Here is a 16123-nt window from a genome sequence, read left to right on the forward strand (position 1 = left end):
AGATATAAGCCACCTGGAGAAAAGGAAACCAGTCCTGCTTTTTAATAATTTTATTTTTTCTAATTTTGTGTCACTTTAATTTCCGATAGCACCTTGGCAATGTTGAAAACAAAAATACAAATACAAGGATGTACTTATTTTAACATAATATGCATGAGCATGTGTCACATGTGGGGGGGGGGGCATCGGGGGGCAGTGTGGACAAGAACGAATCTTAGAAATGAACAAAAGAAGCCAGATAACTGGTTCTGACCCCTAAGCTCAACATTTACGAGATGTCACTCAAAGGACACCTGAATCAGGCAAAAAGCAAAAAGACAAAACCCAATAATGATGCAGACTGTTTCTTATACTAATCAGTATTTTGTGCTGCGTAACTGAAAATAAAACCATTTTATACACAGCCTTATTGATACCTCACTTGTACTTTTAGGAACCGTCTACTCAACAATTTGCAGCTTTTAAAAATAAAACTGAAACTATTTAACAATCAGGTGGATTTTAAAAGAAAATACTCTCAACCTGAAAAATTCTCTTTCAACTTCTTAAAATGTTCTCATTTAATGAGGACTGAAATGTCTATGTTTCTTCTTGAAATTTCAGACTAGCTAAATTAACATACACCAAAAAACCCTAGGTTAAATTAATGGCCACCAAATTGTAAAGAAATGTAAAAAGTTATGAAAGAACCCCATAAATTGTAGTTAAGAATTTATAAAAATCCCTCAAAAGGAACATACTTTTGCATTTTACCTTTTCTGTAAAAACAAAAACAGTACTTTAAAAATATGGTTAATATACATGGCCAACATAAATATCAGAGACTTAACCCCAGTACTGTTTAACGGTGTCAAAGTAAAAAACCAGTGGACATTTAAGCCAAAACATTACATATTAATGTCACAACTAATAAAACTTTAGAAAGTGTTCAGTGACTTTTAAATACTATTCTCTGCTCCAGCAGATGCTAATACTCTATCATGAAGCCTTCTCCAAAGCCATCCTGGTTATTTAAGAAAAAGGAATGTAAAACAATATTCAAGCTACCTTAATTTTTAGGAACCCAAAATAAATAAATGTGCATGTCATTTGATCACATGCAAATTGAACACATACGATGATAACAATGAAACCATATCACTGAAAGATCGTATCTTCTTCTAAAATCCAGTTGAAAAAAATTTAGATGGATCATTCCTTTAAATGCCAGTGTATTTGCAAAAATGAAATTACTCAAAGACAGGCCTAGATAACATGAAAATCTTAATTATCTGGATAGAAAATGGAGGCAGATTTTGCCATATCTCTATATAGCTTCTCTATGAAGTGCAAGGTGATGAACGTATAACTCTTCTCCTCATACCTTAAGAACTATATATAGCAGAAGATCATTGTACCACACACTCAATTATCATTTGTATCTACTTTTACCTCCAACAACCCAAGGAAGTGTTAAGTCATAAGAAGGAAGAGAAACTCTAGACATTTAAATTCTGCCTTCTAAAGGACCAAATAAATAGTTAAACTACAATGAATGCCCAACCCTTGTCAGTATACAGAGTAACGCTGAACAGAAAAAACCATCAGTTTCACACAACTCACAGGCATCATTTAGATACAGACCTTAATCTGATGTAATAAAATAAATGCTAAATACATACTGTGAATATATATATTATATATATACACACACACATACACACACACATTATTCTTCCCTATACATCCCATCAAAATGGAAACTATTAGCTGTAATGAGGCAAATTAAGTTAAAACACTGTATTTAATAAGAAATTTTAAAATGGTCATGTTTTTAAATTTCTACTTTCAATAACATTCTTGGAAGAAGCAAGAACCCACTTGCTTTCTTAAAGAAGAACTCTTTTGTCTTGTGTATCAATTAAAACAGTTTCTAGAAGTTAGGTAGACTAACAGTAAGACACACAAGGATACAAATAATAAAGGCCTATTTCTGTGACACATTGTTAAAAAAAAAGTTTCATCTAAGTGCAATAATTAAGTTTATAATCCTTACCAAGTGATTTTTATAAAATGTTTATTCTCTTAAATCCAATGCATTCACAGAGTGTTAACACTTTAAATGCTTATCATTCCACCAGCTGCAGCATTATCTAAGTAAACCAAAATAAGCACTTTTATCATAGATGTAGTCAATGATTATTAATACTTTTTTTTCTTTAAAGGACCTAAACTTCCCCCAAATTTCAACACAGGTAGTTTTATTGTATGTTTCATTTAGTAGAAAATAGTGTGTAGAAATGAATAGCTTCGAACTGCTTAAATATATTATATCATGTTATCAATCCACCAAATCAAAAGCAATTGCCAAGCTGAATAATAAGTTACAAAGAAGTGATAATTCTGGATTGTACAGAAATGTGCAGTGTTTTCAAAGCTCTGAACAATTACCTACTAATACAAATCTCCAAAGCTTAACTTAGAGTTGGAAGATGAGTTTCACAGTAATGTAATTTTAACCTCCATTTACATTCATTTTAATATATTACTAAGATGTTTATTCTATGTCACAATGGTGCTTTCCAGTGTTCACAATTTACAGTTTCAGTTTGTACAAATGTAATTCACTAACATAAGGGACAGTTATTACTATCACAAACTATCCCTAAAGAGAAAACACAGAACTCTGAAAATGGTATGACTTAAAACAGATTAATGCAACATGGTTTTTGATTTTTTAGCCATTTTCTAAACACCAGCATGTAAACTTGTCTATTTCATATGAGAGTTAAAACTTTATTCACTGAGAAATTATGTTAATTTTAATTATCTAACTTGTTAACTCAAGAATTTTGCGACTTGCTGGCTCCGTTTCTGTGAATTCCAAATCTTTTTTCTTTTTTTTGAGAAAGAGAAAGAAAGGAGGTGATAAATACATTGTAAACAGAAAAAGAGTTTTCCCCAAATTAAGCCTTTAAAAAGAAATTTCTTTTAATGTCTACACTATTTAACACTTTAAGAGTTGGCTACAATGTTTCATCTTTAACACTAACAAATAAATTATTGTAGGGTCTGTCTGCCCTACCATTATGGGATATAAGTTCTAAATACATGACCAGAAGAGTAAAATCCTTCAATGTTCAAGTCAGAAATTTAGAACAGTTATGATTTGACTAGACTGATCAAGGCAGTTAGAAACATACAATTCTGTAGTTGGTTGGTTATTTTGCTTTTGGGGGTGGGTAGTCAAAGAACTGAGAATGACAAATGAAGTTAACAAAAGAAAACTGTTTCCTATTTTAGGGGGCTGGGGAGAATCACAGGGCTGCTTAAACCTCTGAACTCCATTTGACCCACCCACTCAGATCTACTATAAAATTACAATTTTTTGAATAACCCCCATTTTTTCCTTGAATTTCAAACTGATTGGTAGTCATATCTCTAAGTACAATCAGAGTTTAACAGCTTGTTGAATGAAATATTAGTAAGGTTGAAAAGACAGTCTAAATTTCAAACTGGAAAAAAAATCTACTCAAGTATTACATTCAGTTTTCAAATCATTTACTAACATGACAACAGATTTGGCTTCAATCACACTTGCACACACTCACACCACAACAGGCACCCCAGCCACTGATCTGTTTTGCAACACAAGGCCATATAGGCAGAAATGGCATTCTCCAAGCCAAACTTTAAATAGATTAAAAAAATTAATTTCTAATTTTACAGAAATGCTTCTTCAAAAAATATTTTCTCTCACTCCCTCGTCTCCTACTGAAGGATGTGTAATATGTTTTTTTTCCCAAGCTAAATCTGAACCCTCAAAATTGATTCCAGGCAGAAGATCTCTGCAAATTAAAATCAAAAACAAAAATAGAAAAATTATATTTTTATATATGTATACATATATATATATATATTTATACTGATTGGAATCCTCCAGCATTTTAAAATCACTTTAGAGATGAATTTTGGGATTCTACTGCTCACAACTCCAAAATCCATAATGATTTAAGGATGTACTTTCTCTTGCTTCCTTCCTGGCCACCCCCTCCCCTCCAAAACAGTTCAGTATAGCCACGGCTCAAGTTTAATGGAAAGAGAGAGAAGGTTTTGAATAGTTTTTGTTTTGTTTTTTACTTTGGTGATCTGGGTGGCACATATTGCTCTTTGCCATTACGTCGAGTCACTCCCTGAGGTATAGCCCTATGGCCAAACTGGCGTCTCTGTTCCCTGATTTTTCCAGCTGCTCCCCTGGGAATGGCATTGCCTCGGAAGCCAGAGTAATCCTTACTAGCCCTTGCTTCTGGCTTCTCATGTTGTTTCTCAAAGGACTTCTCGGGAGCTCCATTCTCTTCATTTTTGGTGGGAGATACTGCATTGGAGCGCAGTTCTCTCAGTGGCTGCGCAAGAGCTGGAGCTGGCTCTTTAGGGGGCTTCTGGCACACTTCAGCATAACTGAGCTTTCGAGGTTCCTTTGAAGTAGAGAAACAAAAACATTTATGATATATATACTCTAAGTGATAAAGTTCAAAACGAGTCATGTCAACCATAAGAAATCAGTAAGGAAAGGGCAACAGGCAATCTCATACAAATTGCTATTAAGTGTATTGGTGTACTGGAACAATTTAAAAAAAGTTTGAATATAATTAAAAAGTCCTAGCATTTTACATATGATACCATAATTTCACTTGAGATATTTATTTGAAGGATGTACAAGTCAGCACTGTTTATAGTGATGCAAAAAAACTGGAAACCTAAGTGTCTAACAAGGAAAAACAGATTAAATTAAAAATGATGATGAAATACAATGGTTCCATTCTCTCTTCCCTGGCTAAGAATCCTGAGAGAGAGACCACAAAAATCTCAGCAGAGCATCTGGAAACCTATAATGATAAAGTCTTAACTACCTCATCTGAAAAGGAAGAGAACAGGGATGTTGTGAGAATGGGCCAAAGTATGCAAAAAGACTGTAGTCCTGGTCCTAGCATAAAGAATGCATGTAAAAACTGGCAGCTGCTATTCTATTATTGTTATTACTTTTGTTATTAAATGACAAGGTAAAATGTTCTTAACTAGAAAAAGAAAGAGCTCTACCAAAAATGGACAGTTTTATCAATAAATGAAAGACTTAGGGCTAAATTCTGTGGGTTCTTCCCCTCCGCATTTTTGTATTTTTCAAATTTATAAAAATGATTCTGGAAACTTAATAAAGATGGCAGTGGCCCCTCAAGGGTTTCATAGATTTGTTAAGCATTATACAGAAAGAATTTCAAGAGGCTCGAAGCCAAAAAATACATAGTTGCCAAGAAAAGTAAGCTTCACTTAACCATAATGATTGGAAATAATGACAGCAATTTCTTCACTCCCTCAACAAGGCTAAAATTTCCTTTTTCTTCAGATTGACTTTAAACTCTTTTTTTTTCTTTTTCATTTATTTAAACTCTTTTTTGATACAGGCAGCCAGTCCCAGTTTGGGCTATTTCCAAATGACTCTGCTCTAGCAGGGTTCTATGAAAAATAAAATTTCTCATTATTTAACCTACTGTTTTATTCTCACATAAACTAAATTTATCAGGTTACCTGCAGGGCCACAGCTACAGCCGCACTTATGTTATTATTACATGGTGAAACAGTATTTGTTCTCGATGGCTTTGCAGTACTCGGGGAAGAAACTGGTACTATTGGCTGGCTGGGAATATCCTTCTGAACAGTGGAATCCTCTACTAGATCCTTTTCAGGCTGAGTTGTGCTACTGAAAAAAGAACTTGACATTAGGCTTAAAATATAGCACAAAGAAACAGCTGAGCAAATGACCAGATGCAAAAGTAATCTTAATGTGAAAGATCATCTACATTGAAGCTTGTACCTTAATGCAGAAAGCTCAGCTGTACATGGGGGACTGGGGCTCATACTGAGTTGCTGGGCAGAGGTGCAGTCTGTCTGTTCATCCTCTGCAGGCACTGGGCAGCTAACTCTGAACTCTTCATTATCCTTAAAGCATAAACATAATTCAAAATTGAATTTATATAGATACTTCTCCAAAGACGATAAACACAGCCAATAAGAACATGCATGAAAAGCTTGACATAATTATCCAATAGGGAAATGCAAATCAAAACTACAATGAGAAACCACTTCACATTCACTAGGATAGCCATAATCAGTAAGACAGACAGTAACAAATGTTAGTGGTGGTTATGTAGATATTGGGATTCTCAAACACTGAGGATGGAAATGTAAAATATTCAGCCGCTCTATTAAAACAGTCTGGCAAGTTCTCAAAAAGTTACATATAGAGTTACCATACAACCCAGCAATTCTATACAGTTAAAAATCCAAGAGAAAACATATGTCTATATAAAAACTTTAATACAAATGTTCACAGTACCATTATTCATAATAGCCAAAAAGTGAACAAGCTAAATATTCAGCTGGTGAGTGGATGAACAAAATGTGGTATATGTCTATCCAACGGAATATCACTGCACAATGAAAGGAATGAAGTACTGATACACACTAAAACAAAGAATGGTCCGTGAGGACATTATGCTAAGTGAAATAAGTCAGTCACAAAAAGACAAGTATTGTTTTGATCCCACGTATATGAGGTACCTAGAACAGTCAAATTCACAGACACAAAGCAGAATGGTGGTTGCCGGGGCCAAGGGAAGAGCGGAATGTGAGCGACACTATTCATCACGGTTAAAATGATAAATCTTACATGTATTTTACTACAAGTGAAAAAAAAGAAAAACAAGAAAGACCCCTAAGAAATTAAAATTGACTGACAAAATAAAATTTCAATAAATTTTTAGGGGTATGGGATTAAAATTTTTTTAAAATTCACAATAGGTTTTAAAGGTAACATTCAGAAAAACTTTGCAGAAAATATAGCCAAGTAAAAGACAAAAATTAGAAAAGTCAAACAAGAAAATCAGAGATCTGACTTATAAGGTCCAGTATCAAACTAAGTGTTTATCTCATATTTGTGGGTTAGAAGTACAAGAAGTAGACTTTATTATTATTCTTTAAAAATGTATCTGTGTATCACTGGAATTAGATTTTTTTGAGCAGAGCAGTCATGTAGCAGTTTTTGATGAAATGTCTCCAACACACACCCTGAGATGAGATGTGTGCATGCTCAGTCATGTCCAACTCTTTGTGATCTCATGGACTGTAGCCCACCAGGCCCCTCTGTCCATGGGATTCTCCAGGCAAGAATACTGGAGCAGGTTGCCATTTCCTTCTCCAAGGGATCTTCCCAACCCAGGGATCAAACCCAAGTCTCTTGTGTCTCCTGCACTGGGAGGCAGGTTCTTTACCACTAGCACCACCAGGGAACCAACACCTCTATGTATCATACCTCACCAAATTTGAGAAGCCACCAACTGTAAAACATACCGATTAGTTTATATACTACTAAGAAAAAACAATGCCACTAAAACTACAATAGATTTTAATTGTAAGGCAGCCTGATTTTCAAAGGTGAAAATGTAAAAAAAAAAAAAAAAAAAAATCGATCCTAGAATCGGTGAGTCAAAGTGCTAGTTGCTCAGTTGTGTTTGACTCTTTGCGACCCCATGGACTGTAGCCCACCAAGCTCCTCTATCCATGGAATTCTCCAGGCAAGAATATTGGAAGTGGGTTGCCATTTCCTTCTCCAGGGATCAAACCAGGGTCTCCTGCATTGCAGGCATATTCCTTACCATTTAAACAATTACAAAGTAACAGAATTACATAATTAAAAAAAAAAAGACTGTAAAATACCTTAAAAATTCTGAGGGAAAACAATTTCTAATAAAGAAGTCTACAGAAAAAAGCTACAGGGTCAAGCATGAGAATCGAAAAACATTTTTAGAATGCAAGATCTCAAAAAATTTATACTAAAAACCTCTTATAAAGGAATCCTGGGAAGATCTGACTGACCATGAAATGGGAAACTCAAACAAGAGTAAGAAGGGATCCACCAAAGAGGATTCTCAGGATGATGGTGAAGTCCCAGGAACACAGCTGTGGAGAGTATAAAAAGGAGACATAGTAACAGTATCCTATGAGGCTCAGTTATGAGGGAAAAAAGATGCAATACTGAGATATGACTCATAAATGATGGCATGACCTACTTTAATTGGCAGTGTCTTTGTACTTTCTTAGTGATACCAAAATAACGGGGCATCCTTTAACTGATGGCATCACAGATATGATGAAATACAATATACTGGGAAGATAAAGTGCTTCAGTTTAAGAGAGTTAAACCCTTAGCTTCTAGAGTGTAAAGTTAACAGACAACATCTAAAACTGAATAGTCAAGAAGCAGCAGTATAAACATGCTAAATCAGAAATACAAGGATAAATGTGAGGAGAAAAAGCTAGAGTTGAAAGTGGATTCAAGGGACACTATTTTTCTTTATAAGCCCAGATATACTATGTACATATTCTCTTAAAAATAAAATTGAGTTAGAAACAAAAGGTAGAAAATGAGAAAAATTTGTGGGGCATGAAGATTTAGCGGTCTACACTCAAAAATATTATAGGATGGGTTATCCTAAGCTTTTGACATCAACTCTCCACATTTATTTGAAAGACTGAGTTTACCAAAGTAGCTTAGAATTCACTGGCATTATCAGATAATTGGAAACGACACAAGTTGAAACAACATTTTCCATTCAGCTTGCATTAATTAGTTCTACCAAGCTGGGTTGACTGATACAAACACATGCAAATACGAAGACACATTTTATTGACCTTGCGTAGATTTAACACAAATCTTTTCATAATACTCGAATGATTCATGAATTCATGAAAACCTCATGAATTAAAATCTCTGGCAGAAGTAAGCACTGAGTGCAAATAAAATTCTAATTTGCAAATAAAATTCTAATTCTAATAATAACCCTGGAAACAAAGGCAAAACTTGGTCCCATAAGATATAGATCAACGCTTCAGTGTTTACCTTTTCCTTGCAGACACCCTTAACAACATCAGACATCCTGCTCTCCAAAACAAGTTCACCTGGGGTTCTTGATGAACTTCCAGGCAAAGGAGGAAAATTTGAGGCTAGCAAGTCAAACTTTGGTGTGGGAACCTTTGCTTCAGCTGTTGAAGGATGGGGTCTCTAAAAGACACAAGTCAAAAAACAGGTTACATGTCTATTTCATTCCTTAACCCTGTACCACAGAAGCTGAAAGCTGTAGAAACAAACAAAATTGCACCCTAATAAATGGAACTGTTCCTCTATAAATTCTTGGATTCTCATCTCAGTTGAGCTCTCATTAGTAATTTATTGGTCCAGTTTATCCTTAGTCAGCTTCTTCTATTGGTTCCTTTGCAAACTTCTGCCACTTTCCTTAAACCTTCAAATCAATCTCCACTATTCTTTGCTTTCCAAATTTGCTATAGCCTCTCCCGTAACAACAACAACAACAACAAAACACCCTACACTATCTAGATTTGCCAGCATCTTTTCTCCTTCCATAGTCTCAAGAGAAAACAATATCCTTCCTTAAGAATCTTATATTTCTTTCATCTACCATTCTCTATATTCTCAGACAAACCTCTGACATATTGTATTTTCTCCTCTACTCCCTCACCTCTGTATTTACCACATCATTAAAACTGCACTGACAAGTCACCAATACCTTACATAATACAAAATCTGAAGTTCCCCCCACTGACCTCACTAGAGCAAACATTCTTTCCTATGGGAGCTCACTCTTCCTTTAGCTTCTAGTCTATGTGCTGCCGAAGCGAGCACCTTCCTTTAGCTTCTAATACTTTCTCTTCACTCTCAGGTCTGACGCGCATGTGCTCACCTTTCCCTGTCAACTTCTTTGGAAGGTTTTTGATTTCTGTATGGTTACTACTCTTACTGCCTTTACAAACTCTCCCTGTGTGATATCCATTATCCATGGCTTCAACTACTACCTATGTGCAAACAACTCTAAAAACAATCATTTTCACTTTTTGGAAAATTTTTGGTTGCACAACTCTGAAAATTTACCAAAAATCACTAGATTGTGCACTTTTAAATATTTTCAGAGCAGATCTTTGCCCGAAACCCAGATATCCACTTGCCTATTAGCCATCTCCACTTGGATTTCTCTTGGATACATCAAACAAAATGAAATAATTCATTTTTCAACCCCAAAGCTACCATGATCCTCAAGGTTCCATTCTTGCTGTTTTAAAAATCAATCTACACAGAGTCCCCTGCATGACCTTATCTATTCTTATAACTGTAATTACTACAAGTGAGCCTATAAATTCTAAATTTCACCTCTAGGTAAGATCTCCTCACTGCACAATGGCACCCCCACCCTGCCTTTTCTACAAAAAAGCATGTTTGCCTACTTTTCTTTCAATCCTCAATCTAGATGTTTTCAACACACTGAACAGACCTCAAATCTAGACTCTCCTCTCAATTGTTCAGGGACACTTGAAGATTCACATGGCCTGCTACAATGATATCTTAAAAAACTTGCCTTACAATCTCAAGGCTGTCCACGGTATAGAAAGCTGTAAATGCAAACAACCACACTTTTTAAAGGGTTCACAGTTTGCCCCAAGAACTATTCTTTGTGTTAAAACGCAATTATTTTTCTTTGAAAGTTGGTCACTTTTCACTGCTTAAACATGTGGTATCTGTATATTTTTAGGTACATTACACAAACACTATATAGTACACTATTATATATGTATATTAACTTACTACTTATGCATGGTAAAGCATTATATTCCACACATATATAAATGTATATAAATGTAAATTCTAGTATTTTCTTGAAACCTCCATGCTTTCCTACACTGTTTTTATTCCTCAACTCCTTTTGACCAGTTAGGAGATGGCAAACATTAACCATGAACAAACCTCAAAAAATTAAAATATGAATAATTTGAAGCTAGCTAAGTGAGGATTCAAAAACCTGCCTAGAATTATAAAAAATTTTTAAAAAAATCTTAAGTGGGAAATATAAAAATCAGCAATAGGTAGAGAATTGCCCCTAAGTAACAATTAATAAATAGTGTAACAATTTCCAATACCACCCAACAGAGGTTTAAAAGTGAACCACATACTATATTAGATTTGCAAAAAATCACACACTTTGTAAGGCTATGGACAAACAGGAACTTCCCTCACTGAGTGAAAACCACCACAAACCCTACAGGAAAGCATCAGGCAGTAACTCACTGAACCGGGACTCAGAAATCACCTCCAGGGATTCTCCTTCAGATAATATTGCACAGAGAGGAAGTGATGGTTATATGAGATTACCACTGCACTGTTTATAACAGCATTGTAAGAGTAAAACATCGAAATTCCTTAAATCTCCATTAATAAAGCAATAATTAAACTTTACATGGAATATTTTCATGGATTTTATTTTAAACCATGTGAAAAGGTTAGGCATTCAAGCAATTTTTTTAAAAAAAGTGAGCAATACAGGTCAAATCTCTAACTACATGTGTGCTTTGAGGGTGATGAGTGGTGGTGATGGTAGATATTTCAGGGTCAAAAACAGGTCGTAATTATCTTTGCTGAATATTACAACCAATAAAACAAAATCAAAGAAAAGACATACCAGAAGTCAATCCCATACTAAATCACACACAAAAAACCAACCAACCAACCCTGAACACATGTAATTAAAAGTTAAAAAAAAAAAAACTTACTGGGATCCTTTCATCTTCCCGACGTCTTCGACCTCTGAAGAGAGTTCTCCTTTTAACAATGATAAAAGGGGGTGGGGGTGGGGGAGAAGGAGAACTCATTAACTTTCTTCAAATGTGTATGTTCTATCAAAGATAGGTGAATTTCTGTTTTAAGTATCTACACTTCCTAAATCTCCTTTATTATTAAAAGATATACATTCTTCTGAAGGGTTCCTGAGCTATCTACAGAAAACTTCACCTACTACCACCACCATCACCACTAAGTAAACTGGTCCTATTTTTATTAGCAGTACTCCCTCCACATCAGAAACATATTAGGGTTCAGTTTTTTGGTTTAGGAAGGGTAGACAATATATAACCACAGTTATAATTCCCACAGTTCACAAGTTGCCAGAAATTAAACCTACGGTGGCATAAGATCTTTCTAAGGTAATCTTTCCTTAGTGAACTGTAAAGAACTTCAGAATAACTTTTATAAACCTGACTCAGAGTTATATTCTTTATAGGGATTATAAATTTTTTAATTATGAAAAACTAGTAACTCATATTACGTGAACAAAAATTTTTTTAGCATAACTATATACCAATAATTTAAAAAAATCACTACATCATGGACTTCCAATATTCATATTATGATGAAAGAATTTTCATATACATTATTTACGTATTTATTACCATATTTCCTTACCTGCCCCTGCCATAGTCCCCATTCTGTTCCATCTGCAAAGTGGGAGTCTCTTTTGGAAGGTAGCTTTGTTCCTGATGCCCTGTTACTGCAGGATTATGTCGTTCAGTTACAAAGTTCCTTGAACCAGATCTGGTCAATGGTCCATCCCCCAACGACACAGAGCCCTCTGTTGAATGTTCTGAACCACCTGACCTAAAATGAGGCTTCACACTGTAAGAAACATAAGGCCATATACACGAAAGAATAAATAAAGACAGAAAAATCCTTCCTCTTAATGGTAGAAATTCTTAATAGGCCAAATTAAAAACTGCCTTCTGCTGTATTCTGATTTTCCATAAATGAGGTTGGACACAGAAGCATTATATTGTAAAAATGTAAACCCTTTAATGTCTCAGATATATTATGTTTAAAAGGCAAAGAATTTTTACATTAAAAAAGTTGTTTGGAGCAATCTGGGGATGATCCAAAGTTCTTCAAGATTAAGCTACTTCTACCTCAAAATTCAGGATATAACTAGGATTTCAGCTAACTTCCTTAGCACAAGATATAGTTTGGATATATATAAATCAGCCAGACTAGAAGCTTATTGAACCTATGCCATACATTCTCAATGTGGCAATAAAACCCCCAAAGGGAGTAAGAATTGGAGTAAGTAGATATACAATAATCTCTAGCATTAAATTATCATATGAGGGAATTGGGGGAAAAGTCTAAAAAGGCTCTTTAGGGGACTGAAAATTAAAAAAAATAGCAAGGAATAGTGAAATATATTAAAATTAAAGTTTCTTACTAAGCATCCCTCTCCAAATGCAAACAGTTGTTCAAAGATCCAACAAAACTGTAGGACCAAACAACTAGGAAAATATAATGCAACTAATAGCCTGGCATGACTTCATGAACTAAGGTAAGAAATCTGATGAGAAACAAAAAACCAAACCAAAACCAAACCAAACACAAAAACCACCTACTTCAACAAAAGTGGCTTTTACCTTGGAAGACAGGTGTAAGTACCCAACTCTCTAACAACTATAAGCAGATGAAACTAGGGTATAATAAATGAAAGAGGATGCAGTTTAATTAATAGTGAAAACATGTAGGACTTCCTGGGTGGTCCAGTGGTTAAGAATTTGCCTCCCAGGAGATACAAGGGTGGGGGTGTGTATGTGTGAGATTCATGTTGATATATGGCAGAAACCACCACAATATTGCTATTATCCTCCAAATGAAAATAAAATTAGAAAAAAAAAAAATCCTCCTTCCAATGCAGGGGACAGGGGTTCGATCCCTGGTTGGGGAACTAAGATGCTATAAGCTATGGGGCAACTAAGCCTGCAAGCCATTGCAACTATTTAGCCCATGTGCTCCAGAGCCTGCAGGCCACATGTGCCACAACTAGAGAGAGCTTGGGGCCACAAGAAAGACCCAGTACAGTCAAAATTAAAATTAATAAATAAACTTTATTTTTTAAAAAGTGAGAATATTTCAAGTAAGCCCAAGAAACTGAGGATCCTGGCTCTACAGCAGATTAAAAAAGGAAGTACTAGATTTCCATTTAGCCCCTTCCCTGCAGTTTATATACTCCATTCTTTTAGTCTATTTTCGTAGTTATTCAACTATCCTACTAACTCTTTAGAGAATATAACAAATGAAGGTACTACTACTAAAACAAACATAAATATCAGGCTATAAATTTTAGCTAAGTCTCATATATGATACTTTTCTAGAAAATTACTTACATGATACAAAATAGATTCTGAATAGCAATGAAATTCAGTGTCAACTAACACAAACTAATTTTCAAAACATTTATATTATCCATCAGATCTGAAAATGACCTCAGGAGATACATATGCTGTTTATGTATCTCTCAAACTATCACCAAAATCTTCTCACTGCATCAATACACCCAATAAGACAAGTTACTAGGTTTAAACAGCCCCCAGATCTCATAATCTTTCCCTTCACAGAGAAGGACTTACAATCGAAGTCCAGGCAAAAGAAAAAAGGATGATGAAAGAAACGTGACAAAAGACGAGAAGGAAAGTGACAGAAAGATAAAGTATTAAAGGAAGAAAATTGTCCAGACTTCTGAAAGTTAGTCCTATGATCATCACTGGGCTGTTGTTACAAGGTTAGTATTATAAACTGCTCCTTGACCAATGACTTAAAATATACAAAAATAAAGGCTTGGCAGTGGTCACTATGGAAATCAAGATTTGGGTTTGTAGTCAAAAGGCTCTAGTTCATCTGCAACATCTACATTTTTATAAGGAAGTATCTATTATTTCTGTGACTAAAAATTAGTAACTATCTACACTGGTCAAATATATGGATAAAACTATACACAAATAGATTTGAGTAACAAGGAAAATCACACTAAATCTGTATCTCCAAAACCACAGATACATCTCCTTGTAAGCAAGAATGGCTTGACTGTCATTTTTGGCTTTCTTATTGCAATTTTATCTCTTTTGCCAAGAAAACAAAGCAGATAAAAACATCAAGTGACAATAAAGGAATACCATAAACCCATATAACGTATTTTTAAGGTAAACATCTGCAAACACTAATACTTTTTGTTGTTACTGAAAACTGTTTTTAGTCTATCATATAACCAAGATGTCTATTTCACTTTACTGCTTAAAGCAAAATTCACCCCTTCAAAGAAAAGTGAAATCAACAGATATGTATTTCTACAAAGTTACTATTTTTAATCATAAGAAATCTATATCTCATCACAAGGGAAGTATAAACTGTCATTAATGGAATTATTTTCAAGGAAAAAAAAACTTTACTAGCTATAGTAGAAGAAAAATAAATATACTAATCTCAGGTTTGCTAATTAAAAGCCATGTAACCCTAGTAACGACTGAGCGACTGAACTGGACTGCACTGAACCCTATTAAGATAACCATCCCCCTCAACTTTCAGTTCCTTCATCTGTAAAATGAATTAATAAAACTACACTATAACAAAGGTCTTTCCAGACTTAAACATCACTGTCTCTATATGCATATGGTAATTTTTTTTTTAACAGAATGGAGGTTAGAGGACAGTGTGTGTTAATTTAAGGCTCATTGTACTTCTACACATATGTCCTAGCAATTACTGAATTTTGTTCTTATTACTGTATCAAACTAACAGTCATTTATAAGAGCACAAGTAATCTTTATAAAGAATCCTTCATTCTTACAACATGAAGAGCTCTCATTTGAAACCTAATAAAACAATTATGAATGTGTATATATAGTAAAAATTTCCAAACACTTAAAAGTGACCTTCAGGGAATTTTCTGGCGGTCCAGTGGTTAGGACTTGGCTTTATCAGTGCTATGGGCCCAAGGTCAATACCTGATTGGGGAACTAAGATTCTACAAGCTTCCTGGTGCAAACAACAACAAAGATGTTCAAATGTTTAAACCAAATGTGTCAGTTAAAAGTGAATACAAAATCTGTGACTATTAGAGAGTGGTACATATGAATGCTTCTAGAGTATTTTTTTAATACTGGAAGGCTTGTTTCTTCAGTGAAGCATGTTTCAGAAAAACCTTATAAAAAAGAATTAAGTACCTAAAAGCTATTTTGGAAAACCATACCCCACATGTGGTCTCCTTGACAAAAAGAACCAAGTAAGAGAATTCTCATTCTGGCAAGAAAAAAAAAATTACTGAACAGAAGTAATTAGAAACAAAAAACAACATAGGAGGCTCACAAAATAAGGCAGAGAAATAATAGATGTGAACTACTAAATAAATCTAAACAACTAAATAAATCTGAGCCCGTTCTC

The 16123-nt window shown here is 34.6% G+C and overlaps 1 protein-coding gene across 7 annotated transcripts in view; it reads right to left on the reverse strand.

Moving 5' to 3' along the window:
- Window positions 1-2039: 2039 nt before the first annotated feature.
- LARP4 (La ribonucleoprotein 4) overlaps window positions 2040-16123 on the reverse strand; it is a 71839-nt gene continuing 57755 nt past the window's right edge. For 5 of the 7 annotated variants that reach the window (XM_020908158.2, XM_020908156.2, XM_020908155.2 and 2 more), the window contains 6 exons: window positions 12338-12547; window positions 11650-11698; window positions 8933-9094; window positions 5849-5973; window positions 5563-5734; window positions 2040-4454 (listed from right to left, as the gene is read on the reverse strand). In XM_020908158.2, coding sequence (XP_020763817.1) covers window positions 4116-4454; window positions 5563-5734; window positions 5849-5973; window positions 8933-9094; window positions 11650-11698; window positions 12338-12547 — 1057 coding nt within the window. In that variant the 3' untranslated portion in view covers window positions 2040-4115. The remainder of the gene's footprint in view (window positions 4455-5562; window positions 5735-5848; window positions 5974-8932; window positions 9095-11649; window positions 11699-12337; window positions 12548-16123) is intronic. The other 2 variants (XM_020908160.2, XM_020908159.2) reach the window with 2 other exon arrangements.

Source organism: Odocoileus virginianus, chromosome 24, assembly GCF_023699985.2.
Source record: "Odocoileus virginianus isolate 20LAN1187 ecotype Illinois chromosome 24, Ovbor_1.2, whole genome shotgun sequence".
NCBI classification, from domain to species: domain Eukaryota; kingdom Metazoa; phylum Chordata; class Mammalia; order Artiodactyla; family Cervidae; genus Odocoileus; species Odocoileus virginianus.